The sequence below is a fragment of the Cibotium barometz genome, chromosome 60, assembly GCF_041138505.1.
Source record: "Cibotium barometz isolate CiBa-2024 chromosome 60, ASM4113850v1, whole genome shotgun sequence".
Classification (NCBI taxonomy): Eukaryota; Viridiplantae; Streptophyta; class Polypodiopsida; order Cyatheales; family Cibotiaceae; genus Cibotium; species Cibotium barometz.
The window spans coordinates 12026289-12050602 of record NC_141105.1 but is presented as its reverse complement, the minus strand read 5'-3'; the positions used below and the strand labels follow the sequence as shown (position 1 = coordinate 12050602).

At 39.6% G+C, this 24314-nt stretch overlaps 3 protein-coding genes across 6 annotated transcripts; 1 reads left to right on the top strand and 2 right to left on the bottom strand.

Annotated features, from left to right (window-relative positions):
* The first annotated feature begins 551 nt into the window (after positions 1-551).
* On the top strand, positions 552-2318 carry LOC147604991 (DNA repair protein RAD16-like). Of its 3 annotated transcripts, none has more exons than XM_086794257.1 (5): positions 552-993; positions 1154-1213; positions 1371-1444; positions 1570-1650; positions 1760-2318. In XM_086794257.1, exons 2-4 carry the CDS (start codon positions 1163-1165, stop codon positions 1634-1636), a joined length of 192 nt encoding a protein of 63 aa, XP_086650383.1. In that variant the 5' UTR covers positions 552-993; positions 1154-1162; the 3' UTR covers positions 1637-1650; positions 1760-2318. The 3 variants fall into 3 exon arrangements, with proteins under 3 accessions (XP_086650383.1, XP_086650382.1, XP_086650381.1); XM_086794256.1 differs by having other exon boundaries at positions 552-1074; XM_086794255.1 differs by having other exon boundaries at positions 552-1213.
* Positions 2319-3360: 1042 nt separating this feature from the next.
* LOC147604990 (uncharacterized) lies at positions 3361-8166 on the bottom strand. Its single transcript, XM_086793915.1, has 4 exons — positions 8090-8166; positions 5426-5736; positions 4825-4884; positions 3361-4692 (listed from the first exon to the last, which is right to left on the bottom strand). Exons 1-4 carry the CDS (start codon positions 8164-8166, stop codon positions 4688-4690), a joined length of 453 nt encoding a protein of 150 aa, XP_086650041.1. The 3' UTR covers positions 3361-4687.
* Positions 8167-17115: 8949 nt separating this feature from the next.
* LOC147604989 (DNA repair protein RAD16-like) lies at positions 17116-24063 on the bottom strand. 2 transcript variants are annotated; one of them, XR_015265270.1, is made up of 17 exons: positions 23819-24063; positions 23179-23292; positions 21841-23099; positions 21624-21746; positions 21382-21455; positions 21140-21212; positions 20844-20990; positions 20587-20672; positions 20397-20466; positions 20169-20303; positions 19844-20083; positions 18451-18555; positions 18286-18378; positions 18147-18206; positions 17906-17989; positions 17695-17775; positions 17116-17598 (listed from the first exon to the last, which is right to left on the bottom strand). XR_015265270.1 is itself a non-coding variant. In XM_086794446.1 (17 exons), exons 1-17 carry the CDS (start codon positions 23862-23864, stop codon positions 17526-17528), a joined length of 2868 nt encoding a protein of 955 aa, XP_086650572.1. In that variant the 5' UTR covers positions 23865-24063; the 3' UTR covers positions 17116-17525. The 2 variants fall into 2 exon arrangements, 1 of the variants encoding a protein (XP_086650572.1); XM_086794446.1 differs by having other exon boundaries at positions 17901-17989.
* Between the last annotated feature and the right edge of the window lie 251 nt (positions 24064-24314).

Genomic DNA, 24314 nt, shown 5'->3' with positions numbered 1-24314 from the left:
AGGAGAGCCATAGGAACAAGAAGAATCAAGTAGAGGTATGTTACCGTGAGCATTCAATTGATTATCTGGGCAGGCGGTGGACCATCCCTATCTGGTGGTCTGCTCCAAAACAGGGTCATCGGATTCTACTCACTATGCTGGACAAGTCGAAGCAGTTCCTGTGTATGAATTATGCAGTATTTGCAGTGATCCTTTAGAGGCTCCCTTTGTGAGTATCCAGTGGGGAGAATGGAGGACTTTTTCTTCAATTTCCTTGTTTCTACAATACTAAGTCCTTTGTCATCTGTGAGCAGACCACTTCTTGCAAGCATACATTCTGCAATGCTTGTATTCTGGAGTTTGTTTCTGCTTGCAGTTGATTTTACGGGATCAAAAGCATCAAAAAGAAGTCAACCCGATAAACAGAACAAATCAAAAGGATACAAGCTTTCTAGCATTTTTAAATCGGATAAACTTGGAGCAGTTCCAAACCAGTACCAAAATTGAAGCACGCTTTTTGCATGTTTTTTTTGCTTGTCTCAGCATGAATTGTCTGCTTTATGACAAGAATTTTACCAAATTAATGCAGTAATATTTTCTTGTGTAATTAATCCCATTAGTGAAAGAAATATGACTCAATTGGGAAATCATTTTCATGTTTATGAATACAATTTGATCATGGCAACCTTGTGTACCTCTGCTAGAATTTTTTATTGTCTGTATCCTACTTTTTTAACTTCTACATTATTTGAATCTCTTTCCATTTGAGGGGGGTTAACCGTCAAGCTTTTCATAAATTAGCTGGAGAGGTGTTATGTATCTGAGGCTAACTTGAGGGTTAAATTGGCTAATCATGGGTTAGCTGGCCCAAAAAACCAGTAGCAGGCTGATGATAGTGGCTAAGGCTCATAAAGTTAATGATCCCATAAGCAATAGCGATTTACTACTTCCAAGTGACTAATAGGCTAATTTATGATTGGGTAATCATCAGGTGCAGCTTGAAAGCTAGTGGTGGTTAGAGGGACTTCAACCTGGCTTTTGATACCATTAAGAGAACAATAATCCACTCTTGAGGCTTTTGATCCTGATTGCAAGGTAGTTTTTGGTTGAATTGGATTCCCAATTTGCATCCTTATACTATCTCTGTTTTGATTTTGCTCTCAATGTCATGCAGGTCTTTCTCATGAGTCTCAAGGCTGGTGGTGTGGCTCTCAATCTGACTGTAGCTTCAAATGTAGGAATCTGGACATTGTCATTGCTAAGTTTTCATGATGCTGCACATGGACTCATCACTTCTGCTTTGATTTTTTTGGAAGACCACAAGAAACTCAGTTGTATATCTGTGCTTAGTTTGTGTTATCAATCCTCCTCTTGTGCATATATGTTGGCAGGTCTTTTTGATGGACCCATGGTGGAATCCAGCACAAGATCGAATTCATCGTCTCGGTCAGTTCAAACCTATAAGGTAATTTTCCTCCGCACAATATGGTCTTCCAGGACTAGGTAGCACTTGGTTTAATTCCTGAGCAAAGCTGCATACTTTTTGGAAATAAAAGAGATGGATGGGATCTGCTTTTGGTTGTATGGTAGGGTCATGAGATTTATCATTGAAAAAACAATTGAAGAGCGAATCCTTAAGCTTCAGCAGAAGAAGTGATTGGTTTTTGAAGGGTATATAGTCTTCTTATCTGTTGCAGTTCATCTTCAATGAATGACTAATGACATCAACAATATCTGAAGCTGACTATTGTAATTCTTTGAATCCTTGTTTGGACGGTAGGGGGCTCTGCTGAAGCTCCTGGGAAATTGACAGAACATGACTTGTGCTTCTTGTTCACAAGCTGGCCACCAGTTGACAGCTTACTGCTCCACAATTTGTAATAGCTGCAACAAGATTCAGCTCTTCCATAAGCTTTCTGTACAGGCATGTTTTCATTCAAGGAGAGATCAGGGATAGTGCCAACTCCAACGTATGCATTAGAATATCTGCAGCAATTGTTTGAAGCAGAGTTTTCAATTTTGCTTTTCCCACTTTGGAGGGGTTTCCATTAAGAACAGAGCAGGGATAAGTGCTACCCCAATGTAAGCTTTAGAATATCTGCGGCAATTTCTTTTAGACTCAGCTCCTCTTATGATGGCTGCTCCTCATTTTGCTACTCTTTTCATTATTTTTGTTTTCCCAATTTCTCATGCTCTTTTTATGATTACTTTTTCCTCCTTGCCTTGCATTTTGCAATTCTGCCTGCTTTTCTCATGATACATCTCCCCAACAGTTTCTCATGATGCATCTTCCCAATATTTCAGCCTTCTGTTTCATTTTTGGGAAATTTCTTGTTGCACCTGGCAAGGAAGGTATCTGCAGGCCCTTGTAGCTGTGAGAGGCCAATTGGAGATTGAAACATAAACAAGGGTCCCATTTTCTGACTAGGGTCATCACGCACTCAACTGAGACCAACAAAATGATTCACGAAAAGTCCATTGTATATTCTCCACAAGCCAACAGAGAAGCAGTGTTCTCTCTGAAAATGGAGACTGGGTTCAGAAGCTGAATCCTACTCTTCGGGCATTTTGAATAGCTATAACGGGCATTGAACAGGATTTCTGTGGCAAGGAAACAGGAGGTGCCCTCATCATAAGGCAATTGTATATGTAATTTGAAGGATTCCGGATTCCAGGTTCCATGTGGTACTACTTTCAAACAATATGATTTATCGATAGCCATAGTCCTGATGGATGAATTGCAAATTATGTGGATTGTAATTGATGAAAGGGTGTCACCAAAAGCCTTAAGAAAGAAGACATTGCATAAATCTCTGGCACTAGTAGATAGAAGGTTTGGTTTGACTATGGAATGATGAAGGGGTGCAATGGAGGATAAAAGTGGTGTGACAAGAATATGAAATTTATCATTTTTGAGATGGGTGATTCAGTACTACTCTTCCGCTCAAAATTAGGGCAACATCCTATAAGATTAAGTTAAGATGGTTGGGGCACCTTCAAATTTGGGAACATTGGATGGTTTGGGTACCTAAGATGTGGAATAAATTTGTCTTGAGCCATGTCTTGGACTACTGAAGAGCTAAGCATAAGAACTCATGGAGCATGGTATCTGGTATGTGTAGCCACAAGGAATGTGAACTACAGAGTGGACATCTAGATGAGAAGAACAAGGCTAGTATGGTCTAAGACTAGTAACCCTAGAACCACTGAAGAAAAATGGTTGATCAAACTTTTGATTGATGAAGCCAAATCAATTTCACCGGTCAATAGCGGACCCACCGTTTACTATCACTTCTTCCAACTGGAGAAAAATGAAGAGTCGTGTGAAAGCCAATCAATTAACTAGCAGGTACAGAAAGGCACAATGGTGGAGGCAAGAGCTATGAACTCACCTTTTTTTTCAAGGGAGGAACACAATTAATGTAGTGGATGGCCAAGCTGCACAATGAAGGTAATCTTGAGCCCGTTACAGTGACAGTGTAGAAAGGTATTGCTTAAAATTTCCATCCTCTCAAAATGGAAGAATTACCCCCAAGTGCATCAAAATACCTTGAACCTGTTAGGGCACAGGCCATCACTAAAGTAATTCTTTAGATTACCTATAATCCAGAGAATTGCAATCACGGCTTTTGCAATAATAGTATGACTACGGTTTAATCTCCAAGAAACGCACCTACACAAAATTTGAGCAAACAACAAACAAGAGGTGCAGCCTCTCCCACATGGAACCATATTAGACTTGCCAGGAATGGACTCTTCTTCCCTTAGCTCCCCCTCTGTGCAAGTAGATGATTTTGAAGAACTCTTTGATTTTCCTTTGGAATTTCCACACAGAGTTGCTTCATAGTCCGAATCCCCGCGATCAGGATAGAAGAGCTTTCTACTCCACTTGCAATGCCCTTTAACAGGTAAAACTTGTTCCTGTGTTCCAGTTCGACAATAGCATAAGTGGTCAAGACAATGTCATACTCAGCAAGTTCTGCAATGTTTTTGCAGCGTTTCGCCCCATGGTAAACCAAAACCTTAACACTCCCTTCTCTCGTAAAACAGGCAACCTCGTTCCTCCACAGACTCACAGCAACCAGTGGGCACGCCATCAATGTGGCTTTTAACTGAGGTAGCTCCTCAGCTGGACTGATATGATGTGTGTTAGACAACAAGGGAAAACAGCTAGTCTCAAGTGAAGGATTGGGCAATGGCACACAATTTCAAGCTTGGCTTTGTTAGTATGAGGGATATGGCTTGAATGGTTTTCCCCATTCCCATCTCATCCGCCAAGATCCCCCCTCTTATTTCTATTGCTTCCTGCCTTGAACTCCGCCATAGAAATTCATTCTCGAATGGTAGCAATTGCATTAGCAGCTCAGGTGGAGGTTCTGCTGTCTGCATGGCTGTTTGTTGGAAGAAACATCATCGAGATCAATACCTCGAGAATCATCGCCCCAAGGCCCCAAACCTTCCAGATTATCCTCCCAACATTGCCACTCAAGCTTTCTGTCTTGCTGGCTCTCGTGCTTGCCTTTCTTCCCCTTTGAACTGACACAATGCTTGCCAATCTTCCTCCTGTAAGGAATTGTAGTGTTGGGGCCATTCGTCTCCTGCATATCTCGAGCATTACCTAGTGCATCATCCTCATCAGAGGAAAGAGCTATAAATTCCTTCTCTTTGTTGCTCTGCCTCCTCCCTTCAGGATGAGGCTTAAGCTCGTCTACGCTGCAAAACCAAAAGGGCAGGCAACTAAGAGAGCATACATGCAACACTGTCCTCAGTGAGCATTGAAACCAACACCTGCCGATGCTGCTTTCATTCAAGCCATTGATGTCTAAGAAATCACTGTAACTTTACTGCTTAGCTCCTCTATGCCGTCTATTACTTTTGAGTTGCTTGTATGAAGGAGATCTTTCACTGGAAAAGGAACAAAGTTAGTCTCCTGCTTGTGGAAACTGTAGCAATTTAAGGAAAAAAAACCATCAACGCCAATGAAAGAAATACATATTAATTCATGCATACATATGTACAGGTATGCCACATGACAGAATACATGTGTGACATACACACATACATGTATTTGAGTAAAACCATCAATTCCACATGAAGATGAATTAAGTTGGTGTTGAACAACCAAGACCCACTGCTTGACAGTGCCAAGTGGCAACTCTTTTAGAGAAACGCATAAACGCATGCTGTATGACAGGATTGAAAACACCACACCGAAGAGGCTTTTTTTTTAATGGAAACAAAAAATGCAGAAACATTGAAACGCAGACACGTAGCATCAGAAGAAGGGCAAAAATATTGAGACGCAGAATCAGAAGTAAGGCAAACTAGGGGTAGCGCATATCCTTCAGATGCAGACTGAAAGTGATCAAGCCAGATAGAATGAGCCCTGGGCCTCTCGCTGCTGTCTGATAAAGCAGAGATTGGGGGCAGAAAAGTAGAGAGAGACCTTTATCAGGGCCGAGCGTCGCCGCGGAGCGCTTGGGGTGAGCCATGGCTGTCTGTATACTCCAAGAAGGAGACGATGGAGGGAGCTTCTGCAAAAACTGAACCTGAACCTGCAGAAGCGGACGCCAGGGCGTAACAGGAGGGGGAGGGGGCGGGGGCGGGGGCGGGGGCCCCCGCCTCCGTGTGTAAGCAGAACAAACACCCAAAGCTAACAGGGCGTAACAGGAGGGGGAGGGGGAGGGGGAGGCGGCCCCCGCCTCCGTGTGTAAGCAGAACAAACACCCAAAGCTAACCCTTACGCCCCATGTATTTCTAATAATTAATTCCAACCTTACTACCTTACACCTTTAAGTATCTTTTATCACCCCTAGATTATATTATATTTGGACACAATTTTGTCACTAATTTCTGCAACAACTTATTGAGATTTTTAATTGTTTTGGCAACAATAAAGTAGATATATTAACTATTGAAAGTCGGACCAACAACATATATCATACCCACACCCGACTTTCTCACAACCTCTAATACCCCACATCCACACTACTCTACTCCTTTTTTATCTCCTTCAGAATTTTACAAAGGAAATCCCATCTATCATCTTCACATAAAAAACTGGATTGATCCCAAGAAATCTGATATCGTAGCAGTAAACAAGCCTCCATCATAGCCTCAGTAGGGCAGCCCCGGGGAGATTATTTCTCCAGCAGCCCTCCGTGTTTTGACCACACCTAGTAGGTCTTGTGCCAACCGGGTTCTCAATAAAAGCCACGAATGTGTGATCCACTTGCTTTTCCTTACGGTACCATCTTTGTGTTTTGGGCCCAAATCTAGGGGTCCTTTTCTTCTCAATCCAGCATCTAACCTGCAACAACCAGCAAGTCCACATTAGGGAGTAACCCCAAGTATGCAAGAAGCTCAACCAATATAAAGGGGGCATCATTATGAGATATTCCTTTATAAGTTCTGAATCAACACATCCAACTGCAGAGACCAGATTTTATTTGCATTACAGAAAGACCAACACATGCAAATGCATTTATACATCAGCTCAGAATCCTGCAGTCCTATACAAGTAGTCTTCAAAAACATTATGTCATTTTTGCTGGTCCAAATTTCCCATAAGATGCAAGCTCTAATAATGTTAAAAACCAGTCCACTACATTCATCATTAATTGCCCATTTCCCAAGAACCCAATCCTCCCAAAAAATTTACAAATTTAATCCCTTCTATATCTACCTCGTCATTTTGCCCCAAGTGCTTCTTAGGGAAGGGCAGTCCCAAAACAGATGCTTACCACTCTCTAGAGAAGACCTGCATCTAGGGCATACACCACTAGCCATGTTTCTTTTCTGCATCTTATACCCCATAGGAAGTGCCCACATACAAATCTTCCACACAAAAAAACCTGAAATTTTCTAGGCATCTGAGAGTTCCATAGCACATGCCATCTCTTTTTCCAACTTGCCGTACTCCACTTTACATTCCATATTTTATTACAGTACATAACATTAGCATCTCCCTTCCTCATGACAGCATAAATGTCTTTAGTTTTTCCATCCTTTAGTTTGGTTCTCCTGAGCATCATCTACATGCACACAACAACAACAAAGTATAGTTAGCGTGAATCATTAACATGAATTCAATTCACAAACTAAAGGTAGAGTGTTGTTAATAATTCAATATTTTAGGACTCTTTCCTAGTAAAGTAATATTAAAAGTATAGAGATCTCTCTCATTTAGGCACATGACAAGCTTTTAGACTATGAATATAGAAATGGTCTTATTATAAAAATGAAAATGAAAAATGGGACTATCTATGGGATGCTTCCTCTACATCTCTAGGGGGTTTTATATAACAAGCTTTCATATGTGAACCTTTTTTTAATATTTAAACAAGTACAAAATAATATAAACTAAAGATGAATAATTATCAAAAAGCCTACTCTTTTAGTCATAAACATAATTACAAATCATAACTTCTTCCAAGAGAATATATAAATAACCACAACAAAGAACATACTTAAAATCTTCTTCTAATGCAAAACCATAGTTTCAAATTACAACTTAGACTTCTTGTACTAAAAATGTCATAATAGTCAAATTACAGGGATATTTTATTTTAAATGCATCTTTTATTTATATCATCTTCCGAGCGTTAACCCTATTTTAGGGTTAACAATTTAACCCCATCTTAAGTGTTAGCCCCATTTTAGGATTTGGACACACTTAATTATATACCAAAGCATGAGTAATCTACATCAAATGTCAAGGATGGACATGCCAAACTCATGTACAAACAAGCCATGAAGCAATGGTGTCCAAATCTCAAACTTGGACGGGCACTCGTAAAGGTCCGACAAATAATCAATGGTGTTTCCCACTCCAAGATCATGTGGTAGTAAGCTAGGATGTGCTCCCTAGTGTTGTAATGCATCAATGTATTATGAGATCAAGCAATAGGCCAAATAGAAGCTTTGGGCGCTTGCCCGATCGTCGTAGTTTAAGTGTGTGTGAACACTCTTCCATTGTGTAATTAAACTTTCCCTCTTGCTAAGCCTCTCTCTAATCTTCTCTCTGATGCATGCTAGTGAGTGTGTGTGAGTGATTTAATGTGAAAGGAGGGAGTAGTGCCCATAGTGTAATGCGATGATGTGACAATACTTGCAGGAATAGGCGAATGGTAAGCTACCAATGGCAGTGTTGAGCTTGGAGACCTCAAGGGTTATGAGCTCAGCCATCGGAAAGATCCCCACGACACGTTAAGGTGAGGAGAGGTGAGTGGTTCTCTCTTTGCTATCTTTTAGTCTTAACATTTTTGGCGCCAGTACCAGGGAGCAATCCCTTGGCTTTGCCGTTCATTTTTTTTCTAATCTATGGTCTACCCAATGCCTGTGCTCTTGATTAGTGGGATTCCATTAAAAAGAGGAGGAATTGATGGAGATATGGGTGAGTTTTGTGTCCTTTTTGCTCTCTTTAAACTCCCTTTATTCATTTTTCAAAAGAGTGCTTTAGCCTAATGTATTACTTGATTTGTTGTTTTTATGGTGTTTGGAATGATTAATGGTGTTAGTAGAGCATGCACGTAGGTCAAAGTTAGCATTGCATTTTTGCTTTCTTGCATCCTTAAACATAGAGTTTTTTTTAGCTTAAATCTTGTGTTTTTTGTTATGTTGATTGTTAGCAACTATTGTAAGAGGCTTAATCATTTAAAAAAAATCCAAGAAACCATGAAAAAAATCTTGAAATTCACTATTTACTCTTAATGAACTAGTTTTTTCTATTAAGGAGGTGATTATGAATCTCAAGAGCCAATTTTTTTTTAAAAAAAATATGTATTTTTGTGTCCATTTTGATCATATAGGGTGTCGAAATTAGTGTTTTTCAATCATTTGGTGAATTCTTATTCTTTTTTGTCTCATTACACTAAGAAAAAAAGGGCATAAATTAATCTTCGATTATTAAGTTAATGACATAATAAACTATGCAAATAGTTTAGCATTTTTATTAGTAACATAATGATATGCAACATTGTGTGAATTAATTCATGATTAAGGATTAATTAGAGCCTAACAATTGAGCCATAAGGAGGAAAAAAAATAGCATAAGTGATTAGTGCTTAAGCTAATTTTTATACAGCTCGTTAATGTTAATTGGAGCTTAGTTATCATGTATTCAATGCATGTGTAAGAGGCGTATAAGAGATGTGTAAGAGAGGAGTCAGCATAAGCCAAGAAAAGGTTGTAAGTTGTCGTGTGCATTAAATGAGGTGTAAGAGGGTGTTAACTTTTGTCCCACTCACCTTTTTAGGAAAACCACTTTTTTGAACTTTCCCACTTATGAAAACTAGGACACCACCTTAACCAAAATGGAAACCACTCATGAGTAGGGTCGTGTGTGCCACATGGCAACCCGAAAAAAAAAACAAAAGATAAAAAACAATGGTGGCATGTCATCAATCACGGCCGTGAGAATGCCACATCACCATTCATAGTTTACGAAACGTGATTACCAACGTCAGCAATCATGTATGCCACCAATCTCAAGTCCCTTGCATAACACTAATTTCAACCCAATCACTTCTCAAATCCCTTAATCCTTTTATTGAACACTCTTTCCATGATGAACAATTTAGGAAGGGGGATTGCTCATGGGTTGAAAGATGTCCTAGTCTAAGAAGGAGCTACACAAAGCTTGGGAAATATCCAAATATATATATAAATTTGATGGTTCCACGGACCCATATGAAATCATGCAAGTGTTTTGCAAATGTTATGATCCATTTGGAGCTTTTAACTGCCCATCTAAGATTCGAGCTTTCACATTATGCTTTTAAATGGGAAAAGCTAGTTGATGTTTTACCACACTGCGACCTAAGATCAAAGTCAATTTCAGAACTTTGAAGGTAGCTTTGATCTATGGGTTCTTGAGGCAAGGTCATTGGTGGTGTACATCACGTGAACTGTACTTAATCGAACGAAAAACTGATGAAACCTTATGAGTTTTTATCCCTCTGGATAAAAACTCTAGATTCACGGTATGAACCATGGAAAATTTTGAATAACACTCAATTGAAATGATGTTTTATGATGGGGCTAAAGAAAAATGGCTTGCACAATTTGGTCCTTGTATCAAATCCTGAGACCTTTGACCAATGTTACAAAGAGGCTATCCGATTAGATATTCGATTGGATGACAACATACTAGATGAGGACCTAGATGTGGAGAATCCCTCAACCAAACAAAGGGTTGTAAACAAACTGATTTCGGAGCTCACCACTCAACAACTTTACACTACTTTGATGGGGAAAGAAATCTAGGATGAAAAAGGAGCTACACATGAACAAAATCTGAAACCTTTTCCAACTAAAGGTATAAAGCCAATGCTTTTGTATTACAATCATTGCAAACAAGACCATGAAATCGCACTATGTCCTAAGGTTTGTGTAACTGAACCAAATCAATCACACAAACACAAGTTGTACAACAACTTTAGTGGAACAGTGTTGCACATTTAACTCAGTGAAATATGGCACAAACGAATCAATGCACATAAAACCCTCAAACCCTATAAATCCAAGAACTCACATTAGAAAGTCTGGTGCCCTTGGCCCAGAATGAGACCAAACAAGGGGTAGAAATTGTCAAGGATGTGACAAGATTGTCACTCCAGTGCTTTTACTATCGTGGACCACACAAGATAGTAGATTGCCCTCGCTGGAACACCTCATCTCTAGTTGTCGACACTGTGAAACCCTTAGGTGAGCAATGTGCATTACACCACTTGTTCAAAGACTATCCAAAACTAAACACAGCAATACCAAGCACAATCAAAACAATCTCACCAAAGGGACTTAAGTCAACTCAGAATTCAAAAACATATATTGCATAAGAAACATCAAAGCTTGCATGTGAAACTACTGAAGTTGATAGCAAAAAACATGTTCCTTTTTTGCTAGCAAACAAAGACTAGGATGCAAGTGCTTCATGGAGAGACACAAACAAAAACCCAAAACAAAACTTTTTCATATGTCACCACATGGGAAAACAAGGGATTAGAAGCATAGGCACGCTTCCAACTAAATGAAGAAAGATTGACTCCAATTAATTTTGAGAGTGAAACATGGGAGAGCATGGTGAGACTAGTTGATTGGTGCATCGAATGTGAATTTTAAGTTAACCCTAAGGAACTCAAAGAGATTGTCTTTGGTGGTGATTGGTTGATGCTTGGAATATCTTGATGGTCTTCCCATCAATGGTAGCAAAGAATGAGCTTTCCTTGCTAGAATTGAAACCTTTGTACCTGTTTTGAAATGAGTTGATGAGGCTTTAGTGTTGGGTTGTGGTAGCATTGATGACGAGGCTGGGGTCTTCAATGAAGGAGGAGCTACCGAGATGTTGAGGCTATGGCTTGGATTTTACTAGATCCGATTGGGAGTTGGATCTCTTTCGTTACTAGACTTAGGGACTTTAGCAAGAGGGGTTGTCATTGATGAGGTCACCATGATACCTTTTCTTTTGTTGGTTGCCTACAGTGATAAGCTTGGTTATTATGGTCAAGGGTCGTGTAGGTGGCTATACAAGGGTTTTTGATGAGGTTCCCTTGGTGTGAGGCTTTTCCTTTGATGTCGATTGAGGATTTTTCCTTGTAGTAGAATTTTCATCCTTGGGTTCTTTGTTAGACATGGGTTTGACCATTGATGTCACCCTTGGTAATTGGGAATTGTTTCTAGAAGTGGGGCTATTGTAGATGAGGTTTTGTGGTTGAGATTGTGCTGCGTCCTTGTTGGTGACATTTGTAGAAGAGGTTCTTCAGACATAGCGACTGTATTTTGGGCGGCTCTTGCTTCATAAGATATGGCTCTTACTCAAAATTTTGGATAAATGGAAAGGTCCTTGGAGATTTGCGGTTTGAGGGCTTTGAATATGTAGATTTGGGGTCGTGTCCATTTTTGGGGATATGGCTATTTTAAAGTCCATCACAAAGGATCTTCGATGGAGAGGGTGGGTCTTGAGCAGGAGTAGCTCCTGATGTAGAAGCTAGTTATCACTTTTGGACAAGGTCATAAAGAGCATTGAGTGTTATTTCATCCTTGTCATAGAATGGCACCACCATTTCTTTGTTAGAAACCTTCATGGCACACGGTTGGCTGATGAAGTTTGGTATAGCGTTCACAATGGTAGCCCAATCCCTTCCTAGGATAAAATCTGCTTGTAGCACAGAGTCTAACCCACAAATCTTGCATTGTAAGGGGTTATACTCCACATAAAAGATCCTAGACATGGCATGCCTTGAGTGTTAGTCCACAAAATCCATTCATGAGCATGTAAGCTTAGCTCGCCTAGACAACACCATAGCTCATATGTCATGAGATTGTTGTGTTTATAAGAATAGATTTGAGATTAGATGGTTTAGACCCCCAAGCTCGTTTCAAGGCCAATTTCTATTCTAGGAATCCATTAGAATAGTTCAAATTCTAGAATCTTAGGTTTTGAAGCTTCAAGTTGTTGAGCTTTCAACTGTTTTAACTTTGGCAAGATGAGTTTAGATTCTCTGGTCGCACTTTTAGGCAAGGGTTCATCTAGTCGTATGAGTAATGTGAAGGATGTTTCAGGGTTTCCAAAAAGAAGTTTTTCTTTCTTACATTAATGGAGTACCAAGTGTTGTGGATGGAAAAGCTTCAAGTACAAGGATTCTATGAGGGTAGCAATCTTGTTTAGCTACTTAGTCAAACTAAGTTGCATTCACATAGAAAAATTCAAAGGCCTAAAGAGATGAAGAAAATAAGGCAAAGCTTGAACCATGAAAAGATCCCAAACTTGCCTTACACATTTGCAAAGCTTGAACCATTCAAAATATCCATTCTTAAAGTTTTATGACTTTTTCCTAGCAAAGTAATATCAAAAGTCTAGAAATCTCACTCATTTAGACAAGCTTTTAGACTATGAATATAGAAACAGTCTTATTATAAAAATGAAAATGAAAAATATGACTTATCTATGGGATGCTTCCTCTGTATCTCTAGGGGTTTTTTTTAACAAGCTTTTATATGTGAATCTTTTTTAAATATTTAAAGAAGTACAAAATAGTATAAACTAAAGATGAATAATTATCAAAAAGTAGACTTTTCTAGTCATAAACATAATTACAAATTATAACTTCTTCCAAAAGAATATCTAAATAACCATAGCTCACAACGTACTTGAAATCTTCTTCTAACGAAAAACCATAATTTCAAATTATAACTTAGACTTATTATACTAAAAATGTCATAATAGTCAAAATATTAAATCTTAATAACCCATGCTTGAGCCTCACGGATAGCTCCTACTATGACTAAGGGCTGCTGAAAAAGTGGGGATGCCTATTATTTTATCAATGATATTTCAAGGATATTTTATTTTGTATACGCCTTTTATTCATATCATTTTCCAAGTGTTAACACCATTTTAGGGTTAACAAGGTTTGCCACATGCAATCAAATGTCAAAGATGGACACGCCAAACTCATGTATAAACAAGACATGAAGGAACGGTGTCTAAATCTCAAACTTGAATGAGCGCTGACAAGGTCTGATGGATAATTAATGGTGTTTCCCACTCTAAGAGAATCAAGTACTGAGCTAGGATGTGGTCCGTAGTGTTGTAATGCATTAATGTATTATGAGATGAAGCAATGTACAATCAACATGCTAAATAGAAGCTTTGGGCACCTGCTCGACCATCGCAGTGACCATCGCAGTTAAGTGTGTGAACACTTATGGCCATGTATAAAAGGTAATTTCTTTCATAATGCAAGGACACTCTCCTATTGTGCAATTGAGCATTCCCTCTTACTAAGCCTCTCTCTAATCTTCTCTCTAATGCATGCTAGTGAGTGTGTGTAAGTGATTTAATGTGAGAGGAGGGAGTAGTGCTCGTAGTGCACATGACGGTGTGACAACACTCGTGGGAGAAGGCGAATGGTAATCCTTGTGTGTTGTCACACCTCATCGGAAAGATCCTTATGACACATCTCTTTGCTATCTATTAGCCTTAATATTTTTAGTGTCGCTCTGTTGAGGAGCAATCCCTTGGCTTTGCCGTTCATTTTTCTCTAATCTACGGTTTACCCATCGCTTGTGCTCTTGATTAGTGGGATTCCATTAAAAAGAGGTAGAATTGATGGAGATATGTGTGAGTTTTGTCTGATTTTTGCTCTTTGTTTACTCTCTTTTTTTTTCACAAGAGAGTGTTTTAGCCTAATGTATTGCTTGATTTCTTGTTTTCATGGTGTTTGGAGTGATCATGGTGTTAGTAGAGCATGCCTGTAGTTAGGTGAAAATAGGTTTGGTTTACACAAATTGTATGAAGTAAGAGTTTAGCATTACGTTTTTGCTTTCTTTCATGCTTAAACATAGAGCTTTTTTGCTTAATTTTGTGTTTTTGGTCATTTTTAAGTGCATTAGATTGTTAGCAACTATTGTTAGAAGCTTAATCATCAAAAAAATTAAAATCCATTAAAAAAATCTTGAAATTCTCTGATTACTATTAATGGGCTAGTTTTTTCCATTAAGGGGATGATTAATGAATCTCAAGAGCCAAAAAGTTATGTTTTTTTTGTGTCCATTTTGATCATATAGGATGTCAAAATTAGTGTTTTTTGAGTGTTTAATGCATCAAAACACCCAATTACATCATTTTCTTCATCATTTGGTGATTTCTTGCTCTCTTGTGTTACATTACATTAAGAAAAAAAAGGGGGGCCATAAATTAATCCTTATTAAGTTAATGACACAATAAACTATGCAAATAGTTTAGCATTTTTAGAGTAATATAATGATATGTAACATTGCGTGAATTAATTCATGATTAAGGATTAAGTAGAGCCCAAATTTGAGCCACAAGGAGAAAAAAATTAGCATAAGTGTTAAATCTTTGATTAGTGCTTAAGCTAATTTTTACACAACTCATTAGTATTAATTGGAGCTTAGTTGTCATATATTCAATGCATGTTAAGAGGTGTGTAAGAGGAGAGTGGACATAAGCAAAGAAAAGGTTGCAAGTTGTCATATGCATTCAATGAGGTGTAAGAGGGAGTGTTGACGTTTGTCCTACTCACCCCACCTTTTTTGAACTTTTCCACTTGTGAAAACCAAGAAACCACCTTAACCAAAATGGAAACTACTCACAAGTAGAGTCGTGCATGCCACATGGCAACTCAAAAAAATAACTAAAAACTTAAAAAAAATCATAGTGCCACATCATCAATCACGAACGTGTGCCACGCCACCGTTCACAGTTCATGGAACATGATTGCCACATCAATCACATAAGAAAACTTAAAAAACTATCATGGCACCACGTCATCGATCACGACCATGATTGCCACATCATCATTCACGGTGCCATGTCACTAATCACGTTAAATATATATATATATATATATATATATATATATATATATATATATATATATATATATATATATATATATATGTTTTAAAAATACACGATACCACATCATCGATCACGGCTATGATTACCATGTCACCATTCACACTTCACGGAACATAATTGACATCACCAACCAAAAAACTCAAAAAAATCATGGCACCACGTCATCGATCCCACGGCCATGATTGCTACGTCACCATTCATGGTGCGACATCACTAATCACGTTAAAAATATATATTAAAATAATAATAATAAAAGGACACCACATCACCAATCACAGTTCACAGAACATGATTGCTACATCACCAATCATTGTTCATGGAACGTGATTGCCACATCACCGATCATGGTTAACGGTTTCACAGCACCACATCATCAATCATGCCTCTTGAATCATGGCTGTGAAAACATAAACTTGGAAAATCATGGTGTAAGAACAAGGTTAAAAGAGGAAGAATGGCTAGTCCTATATATAGTAAGTCCATAGACTTTTCCCATTTGACATTAAGCGCATTGTAAAGCCGCCTCATTGTCTTACAATAGCTAAGTGTTCGTTCTTGTGTGGGTAAAATGGCAAAGCACCTCTCCTACACGTAAGATGGCAAAGAACCTTATGATAGGTCAGGTGGGTGAAACCATGTTAACTAAGGGAGTGGATGAACCCCCCCTTGTGAGTAGAGACTTCATAATTTATCATAAATCTCAATTAGTTTTGGAAATTAGATAGCACCGTTGAATGAATCCCAAAGATCGACTTCCAAGTAGTAGGTTTGCTCAAGGTTAACATCTTTAGCATTAAGACACTTGGCTTGATTCATCTCCACCCTTTTTTTCCTATTACTCTAAGATAGGGTGACTCAAAAGACTCAAAGGACATGTTATGATAGCACTCCCCTCCTTCTTCATCCCCCTCTCCCCTTCCCCCTTATGAGTAAAAACTTTATGATTTATCATAGATCTCAATCAGTTGGTGCAATCACAATCATTAGTACACAAAGGAGTACCTACTATAGAGGCATTTAAGTAGCAATTCACTTTGATCAATTAAGGCTAACTAGGCCACAACAGTTTGAATAAAAAAGTTGACTCATTAACCAACAAAAACCTTCTCATCTTGTTCACTTAACTTGTAAGAGTTTTTACATGCTCTTTGCTTATTGTTTCTTGCTCTTCTTCTTTTGTTGTTTTTGGACTTGGTCTCCTTTCATCAAGCTTTACTAGACTAGGTCATGAGTCCACTTCTAATAGATACATAATCTTACAAAAGTTGAGTTGAATTTACATTCTTTCCTTATTAAGCGATGGAATATTCCTTTTGTGCTTGTAAGTTAGCTTACATGTTCAACCTTGAAAAATCCTACTCATAAGCTCTACAAGAGTACTTTGTAGATTCATGTGTTTTCCCTTTATAATGATTTTTGACTGATTAATCTCCAAGCCCAGTGTTGTTTTTGGATTTCTCTCTTGAGCTGAGTATCACTGGTTGCAGCACTGCTGACTTCTTCTGGGAAACAACATTGAAAACTAGGCCTCCTGGCTGCCAGGCCAAAACTACATGCACTATGCTTCTGTGAAATTGCACCGACTTATCAAATGAGAAAACAACCAGGACAAAAAAGCATTTGGCACAAGGTAGACATCACATGACCCATGTTGGTCCATCTTAACATGACTCCAAAACCCCACATCTTCACAGCCATAATCTCAACACATCTAACTTTCATTGCATAACATATCTTCCACTACCAGAAAATATCCACGACTAAAAATTGTAATTCATGAATTATCTTAATGTTATGTACACTTTTTGGACATTAACAGAATTTCACAGAATGCTCCACCATCTGTGTTGGAATTAGGGTCTCTCAACAGAAGAGCAAGATCAGGCACTGTGCTAAAAAAATTGCTGCAGAAATTCTAAAGCTTACATTGGGGTAGCACTTATCCCTGCTCTCTTCTTAATGAAAACCCCTCCAAAGTGGGAAAAGCAAGATCGGACACTCTGCTAGAAACAATTGCTGCAGATATTCTGATGTATACGTTGCAGTTGCACTATCCCTGATCTCTCCTTGAATGAAAACATGCCTGTACAGAAAAGCTTATGGAAGAGCTGCATCTTGTTGCAGCTATTACAAAATGTGGAGCAGTAAGCTGTCAACTGGGCTAGCTTGTGAACAAGAAGCGCAAGTCATGTTCTGTCAATTTCCCAAGAGCTTCAGCAGAGCCCCCTACCGTCCTAACAAGAATTCAAAGTATTACAACAGTCAGCTTAAGATTATGTTGATGTCATTAGTCATTCATTGAAGATGAACTGCAACAGAAGACTATATACCCTTCAAAAACCAATAGCTTCTTCTCCTGAAGCTTAAGGATTCGCTCTTCAATTGTATTTTCAATGATAAATCTCACAACCCTACCATACAACCAAAAGCAGATCCCATCCATCTCTTTTATTTCCAAAAAGTATGCAGCTTTGCTCAGGAATTAAACCAAGTACTACCTAGTCCTGGAAGACCATATTGTGAGGAGGAAAATTACCTTACAGGTTTGAACTGACCGAGACGATGAATTCGATCTTGTGCTTGCTGTTCAACAGCTGGATTCCACCATGGGTCCATCAAAAAGACCTGCCAACATATATGCACAAGAGGAGGATTGATAACACAAACTAAGCACAGATATACAACTGAGTTTCTTGTGGTCTTCAAAAAAATCAAAAGCAGAAGTGATGAGTCCATGTGCAGCATCATGAAAACTTAGCAATGACAATGTCCAGATTCCTACATTTGAAGCTACAGTCAGATTGAGAGCCACACCACCAGCCTTGAGACTCATGAGAAAGACCTGCATGACATTGAGAGCAAAATCAAAACAGAGATAGTATAAGGATGCAAATTGGGAATCCAATTTAACCAAAAACTACCTTGCAATCAGGATCATTCGTAAATCTCTCTATCATTTGATCCCTTGCCGAGATGGACATGCTCCCATCCAGTTTCACACACTTGATGCCAAACTGCATGTAAACAAGTATGAGAACCAGTTCTCTTACACACAAAGGCAGAAAAAAGACAGAAAGCACACTAACCTTTTCCAATCGAAAACCAATTAAGTCCAGGAAGGACGTAAATTGGCTGAATACAAGCGCCTTTGCAGCACAATCATCCTCTAGCATATCTGTAATTTCTTCCCTCTGCATTTCAGAATTTGTCATGCTACAGAATAAGTAAGTTTCCCAACTCCCAAGGACAGAGACCAATAACCAGATTGACCTGTGAAGGCTAAATTTGTATATAAGTGGGATGAGCCTATAGAGAGGATTATTGTGTTGTCACACATGACAATAAATTAGTCCACTCTATAGGCTCATCCCACTTATATAGTCACTTACAAGTTATGAACGGCTATTACTTATGGCATGACAATACAATAATCCACTCTAAAGGCTCATCCCAATTGTATAGTCAAGTATAAGTTATATATAGCTATAGCCTGCTTACTAATCTTTTGGAGCCCCTAACCAACAATTAGCCAAAATATTGCACGTTCTAAATTTTCAACTAATTGCTTGTATGGGTATAAGGATCAGTTCTTGGTGCCTAGTGGGTGCTTGAATCAATGGTACTTCCACCCTCAGGTGGAGGAGGAGAAGAAGCGTCACTCCTAAAGAGGCATATTCACCTACTTCTGCTAGTTGAGCAACCTCTTCTACCCCATGTCTGGGCTATCAGTTGTAGCCACTAAGAGAACACTAAACACCTAATAGTTATTAGGATGAGTATGATGTGCATAGTAATGAGCACATTAACCAGATGCATAAGCTGGTATTAAAAGCCAGGTTGAAGTCCCTCCAGCCACCACTAGCTTTCAAGCTGCACCTGATGATTACCCAGTCATAAATTAGCATTGCCTTCCTATTGCATATGGGATCATTAACTTTATGAGCCTTAGCCACTATAATCAGCCTGCTACTGGTCTTTTGAGCCCACTAACCCATGATTAGCCAATTTACGGTTGACTATAAACACAACCTTAACCCCCCTCAAATGGACAGACACATAAAGAGATTCAAATAATGTAGAAGTTAAAAAATTAGGATACAGACAATAAAAAATTCTATACTGGTCTTTTGAGCCCACTAACCCATGATTAGCCAATTTACGGTTGACTATAAACACAACCTTAACCCCCCTCAAATGGACAGACACATAAAGAGATTCAAATAATGTAGAAGTTAAAAAATTAGGATACAGACAATAAAAAATTCTAGCAGAGGTATACAAGAAGGTTGTCATGATCAAATTGTATTCATAAACATGAAAACAACAATCTTCCACGTAGATGATTTCCCAATTGTGTCATTTCTTTCACTAATGGGATTAATTACACAAGAAAATATCACTGTATTAATTTGGTAAAATTCTAGTCATAAAGCAGACAATTCATGCTGGGACAAGCCAAAAAAAAAAAAGAATAGTTACCAGCGCTTCAATTTTGGTACTGGTTTGGAACTGCTCCAAGTTTATCCGATTTAAAAAGCTAGTAAGCTTGTATCCTTTTGATTTGTTCTCTTTATCGGATTGACTGCTGTTTGATGCTTTTGATCCCGTAAAATCAACTGCGAGAGGACTTTGGCACATGGGGCAAGAGGGAGGTTGAGCAGAAGCAGAAACAAACTCCAGAATACAAGCTTTGCAGAATGTATGCTTGCAAGAAGTGGTCTGCTCACAGATGACAAAGGACTTAGTATTGTAGAAACAAGGAAATTGAAGAAAAAGTCCTCCACTCTCCCCACTGGATACTCACAAAAGGATCCTCTAAAGGATCACTGCAAATACTGCATAATTCATCCGCAGGTGCTGCTTCAACTTGTCCAGCACACTGAGTAGAATCTGACGACCCTGTTTTGGAGTAGACAACCAGATAGGGATGGTCCACTGCCTGCAGATAATCAATTGAATACTCAGGGTTACATACCTCTACCTCGTGCCATAAGAATTAATATTTTAGGGCTCAGCTTATGACGGGCCAAACCTGGCGTAGCCTTGTGAGAAGATCAAAAATGTGGGCATAATTGTTCAAAAGAGTGCCTGTATTAACATACCTGTAGGATGAACTCAATCAATAACCAAATTCTCATATAAGTCATTACAGGGCAACATACCACAGAGAACCATACAAACATACAGCCCGCAAGCACTAAGCATAAAAAGGCTACACATACGTGTTGAATTGAGATTGGCTTCGTGTGTATAACGCCTCATAAAATTCTTCTTCCCTTGCATCAAATCTGTCACGGCGAAGAAGTTTCTGAAACCATAATCAATTCAGAGCTGTCTCAACAAGCTACTAAAATTCTTCTTCCCTTGCATCAAAGCTGCCAAGGTGAAGAAGCTTCTGAAACCATGATCAATTGAGAATTGGCTCAACAAGTTACTGATAGGCACCTCAAGGTTTCTCTGTCAGGGCAGACAAACTTACAGTGCTGGGAGGAAGCTCTAAATCTGCTGCACGCTCTAATTTAGTCCTCCTTAAAAGGATACTGTCAAGCAACTTGTACTTCAAAAGCACCATTGCTTTGCGCCCCTCGTTCATGTAGCCCCACTTCTTTATTGGATTTGCAACAAACTGGCACCAATTTGCACTAGGTAAGAATATAATCAAAGTGCACAAAACTGTTTATCGCAGTGGATCCTCTACATGCTGGTGACAATGATAGATGTTGCCTTAGTGGTCATAATGATACAGGTGAGCTCAGCTTTGGAAATATGTCTTACCTTATTCCACCAACAAAAATGAGAAAGTGGGGAATGTTCACAATGATTGCATTTCCGCATTTGAGTTCCAAAGCTGCACAATGAAGGTAATCTCAAGCCCATTAGGGTGACATGTAGAAAGGCATTGCTTAAATTTCCACCCTCGCGAAAAGGAAGAATTGCCCCCAACAAAAGATGAGTGCATCAAAATACCTTGAACCTGTTAGGGCACAGGCCATCACTAAAGTAATTCTTCAGATTACCTATAATCCAGGGAATTGCAATCACAGCTTTTGCAATAATAGTATGAATATGGTTTAATCTCCAAGAAACGCACCTACAAAATCCAAACAAGAGGTGAGCCAAAATGAGCAAACAACAAACAAGAGGTGACCCAAAATTTGAGCAATACAGACACAGTACCCCAGACCTGAACCCATACATAGCCGAAACATTTACCAAAACCTGGCTAGATAATTAAAAATGAGGAGTCAGCAATACGTACGAGAGAGTACAACTCTCCGACTCGGTTTTGAAGGGGAGTGCCGCTAAGAGCCCATTTGAAGTTTGAGCGCAGTGCAAACATTGCCTTGGCTGTGCTACATTTCCTGTCCTTAATGCAATGAGCCTGACATGACAAAAACAAGAAGAAATCATCCTTCCAAAACATTGTATGCCAGAAAACCCGATGAGACATGCCGGCAACAAGAACCTTGGCTCACCTCGTCAAGAATGATACGGTTCCACTTTACAGCATGTAATATAGAAACGCCTTTTGGCCACTGATTAGATGTGCCGGCACCCCTAAACTCATCTAAAGACTCCATAGCTTCCTTGGGAGCTCCTTCTAGCTCTACTTCTTGGATTTTTCTTTTCCGGCCTCTCCCACATGGAACCATATTAGACTTGCCAGGAATGGACTCTTCTTCCCTTAGCTCCCCCTCTGTGCAAGCAGATGATTTTGAAGACCTCTTTGACTTTCCTTTGGAATTTCCACACGGAGTTGCTTGACAGTCCGAATCCTCACCCCTCCTGTGGTCTATCATGCTTTTAAGCATTCTTGGCGGCTTCTTCGTTTGTTTGGCTTGTTTCACAGTTTTACAAGCATCCGGGCCACAAAAGTAGTGTTGATGCAGTGCCAATCGATCAGGATAGAAAAGCTTTCTACACCACTTGCAATGCTCTTTAGCAGGCGAAACCTTGTTCCTGTGTTCCAGTTCAACAATGGCATAAGTGGTCAAGACAATGTCATACTCAGCAAGTTCTGCAATGTTTTTGCAGCGTTTCGCCCCATGGTAAACCAAAACCTTAACGCTCCCTTCTCTCGTAAAACGGGCAACCTCCTTACTCCACTGAGTCACAGCAACCAGCGGGCACACAACCAATGTGGCTTTTAACTGAGGTAGCTCCTCAGCTGGACTGGTAGGATGTGTGTTAGACAACAAGGGAAGACAGCTTGTCTCAGGTGAAGGATTGGGCAATGGCACACAATTTCGAGCTCGGCTTGTTAGAATGAGGGATATGGCTTGAATGGTTTTCCCCATTCCCATCTCATCCGCCAAGATCCCCCCTCTTATTTCTGTTGCTTCCTGCCTTAAACTCCACCATAGCCATTCTTTCTGGAATGGTAGCAATTCCATTAGCAGCTCAGGTGGAGGTTCTGCTGTCTGCATCAGCTGTTTGTTGGAAGAAACGTCAAGATCAATATCTTGAGAATTATCGCCCCAAGGCCCCCAACCTTCCAGATTATCCTCCCAACATTGCCACTCAAGCTTGCTGTCTTGATGGCTCTCGTGCTTGCCAATCTTCCTCCTATAAGGGATTTTCGTGTTGGAGCCATTTGTCTCCTGCGTATCTCGAGCATTACCTAGTGCATCATCCTCATCAGAGGAAAGAGCTATAAATTCCTCACCTGCCTTCTCTTCGTCGCCCTTCCTCCTCCCTTCAGGATGCGGTTTAAGCTCGTCTACGCCAATGTCATCTGCAAAACCAAAAGGGCAGGCAACTAAGAGAGCATACATGCAACACTGTCCTCGGTGAGCATTGAAACCAACACTTGCCGATGCTGCTGTCAGTCAAGCCATTGATGTCCAAGAAATCACTGTAACTTGTACTGCTTAGCTCCTCTATGCCGTCTATTACTTTTGAGTTGCTTACATGAAGGAGATCTTTCACTGGAAAAGGAACAAAGTTAGTCTCCTACTTGTGGAAACTGTAGCAATTTAAGAAAAAAAACATCAACGCCAATGAACTAAATGCATATTAGTTCATGCATGCATACATATGTACAGGTATAACACATGACAGAATACATGTGTGACATACACACATACAAAAACCATCAATTCCACATGAAGATGAAATAAGGTGGTCTTGAACAACCAAGACCCACTGCTTGATAGTACTTTTAGAGAAACGCATAAACGCATGCTGTATGACAGGATTGAAAACACCGGCTAGACACACACACCGAGGAGGCTTTTTTTTTAATTGAAAAAAAAATGCAGAAACATTGAAACGCAGGCACACAACATCAGAAGAAGGGCAAAAACATTGAAACGCAGAATCAGAAGCCTTCAGATGCAGATTGAAAGTGATCAAACCAAATAGAATGGGCCCTGGGCCTCTCGCTGCTGTCCGATAAAGCAGAGAGCGAAGGGGGCGCGCAATGAGATCCAGAAAAGGAAAGGACAGAGAGACCTTTATCGGAGCCGAGCGTCGCTGCGGAGCGCTTGGGGTGAGCCATGGCTGTCTGTGTACTCCAAGAAGGAGGAGATGGACCTGAACCTGCAGAAGCGGGCGTCAGGGCGTAACAGGAGGGGAGGGGGAGCGGAGCGGTAGCTGACGTGGCCCCGCGAGCGTCAAGAGCAAGTTGGCGGGAAGGAAAGCCTCCTCCCCGTGTGTGTGTGTGTGCGCGCGTGTGTGTGTGTAAGCAGAACAACGCAAATAACAGCTAACCCTTCCCCCCCCTGTATTTATAATAATTAATTCCGACCTTATACCTTTGCTTTGCGGAATTGTATTCTATTTGGCCCCAATTTTTTTGTCACTATCTCTAATTTCTCCAACAACGTATCTAGATTTATTCACATTACTTTAGAGAATAAAACAACCCAAAAGCAATTCCTTTCACCATCCTACCTAAATACAATAATGCAAAAGTTCTAGCATACATTTTTTTAAACACTTAACATAT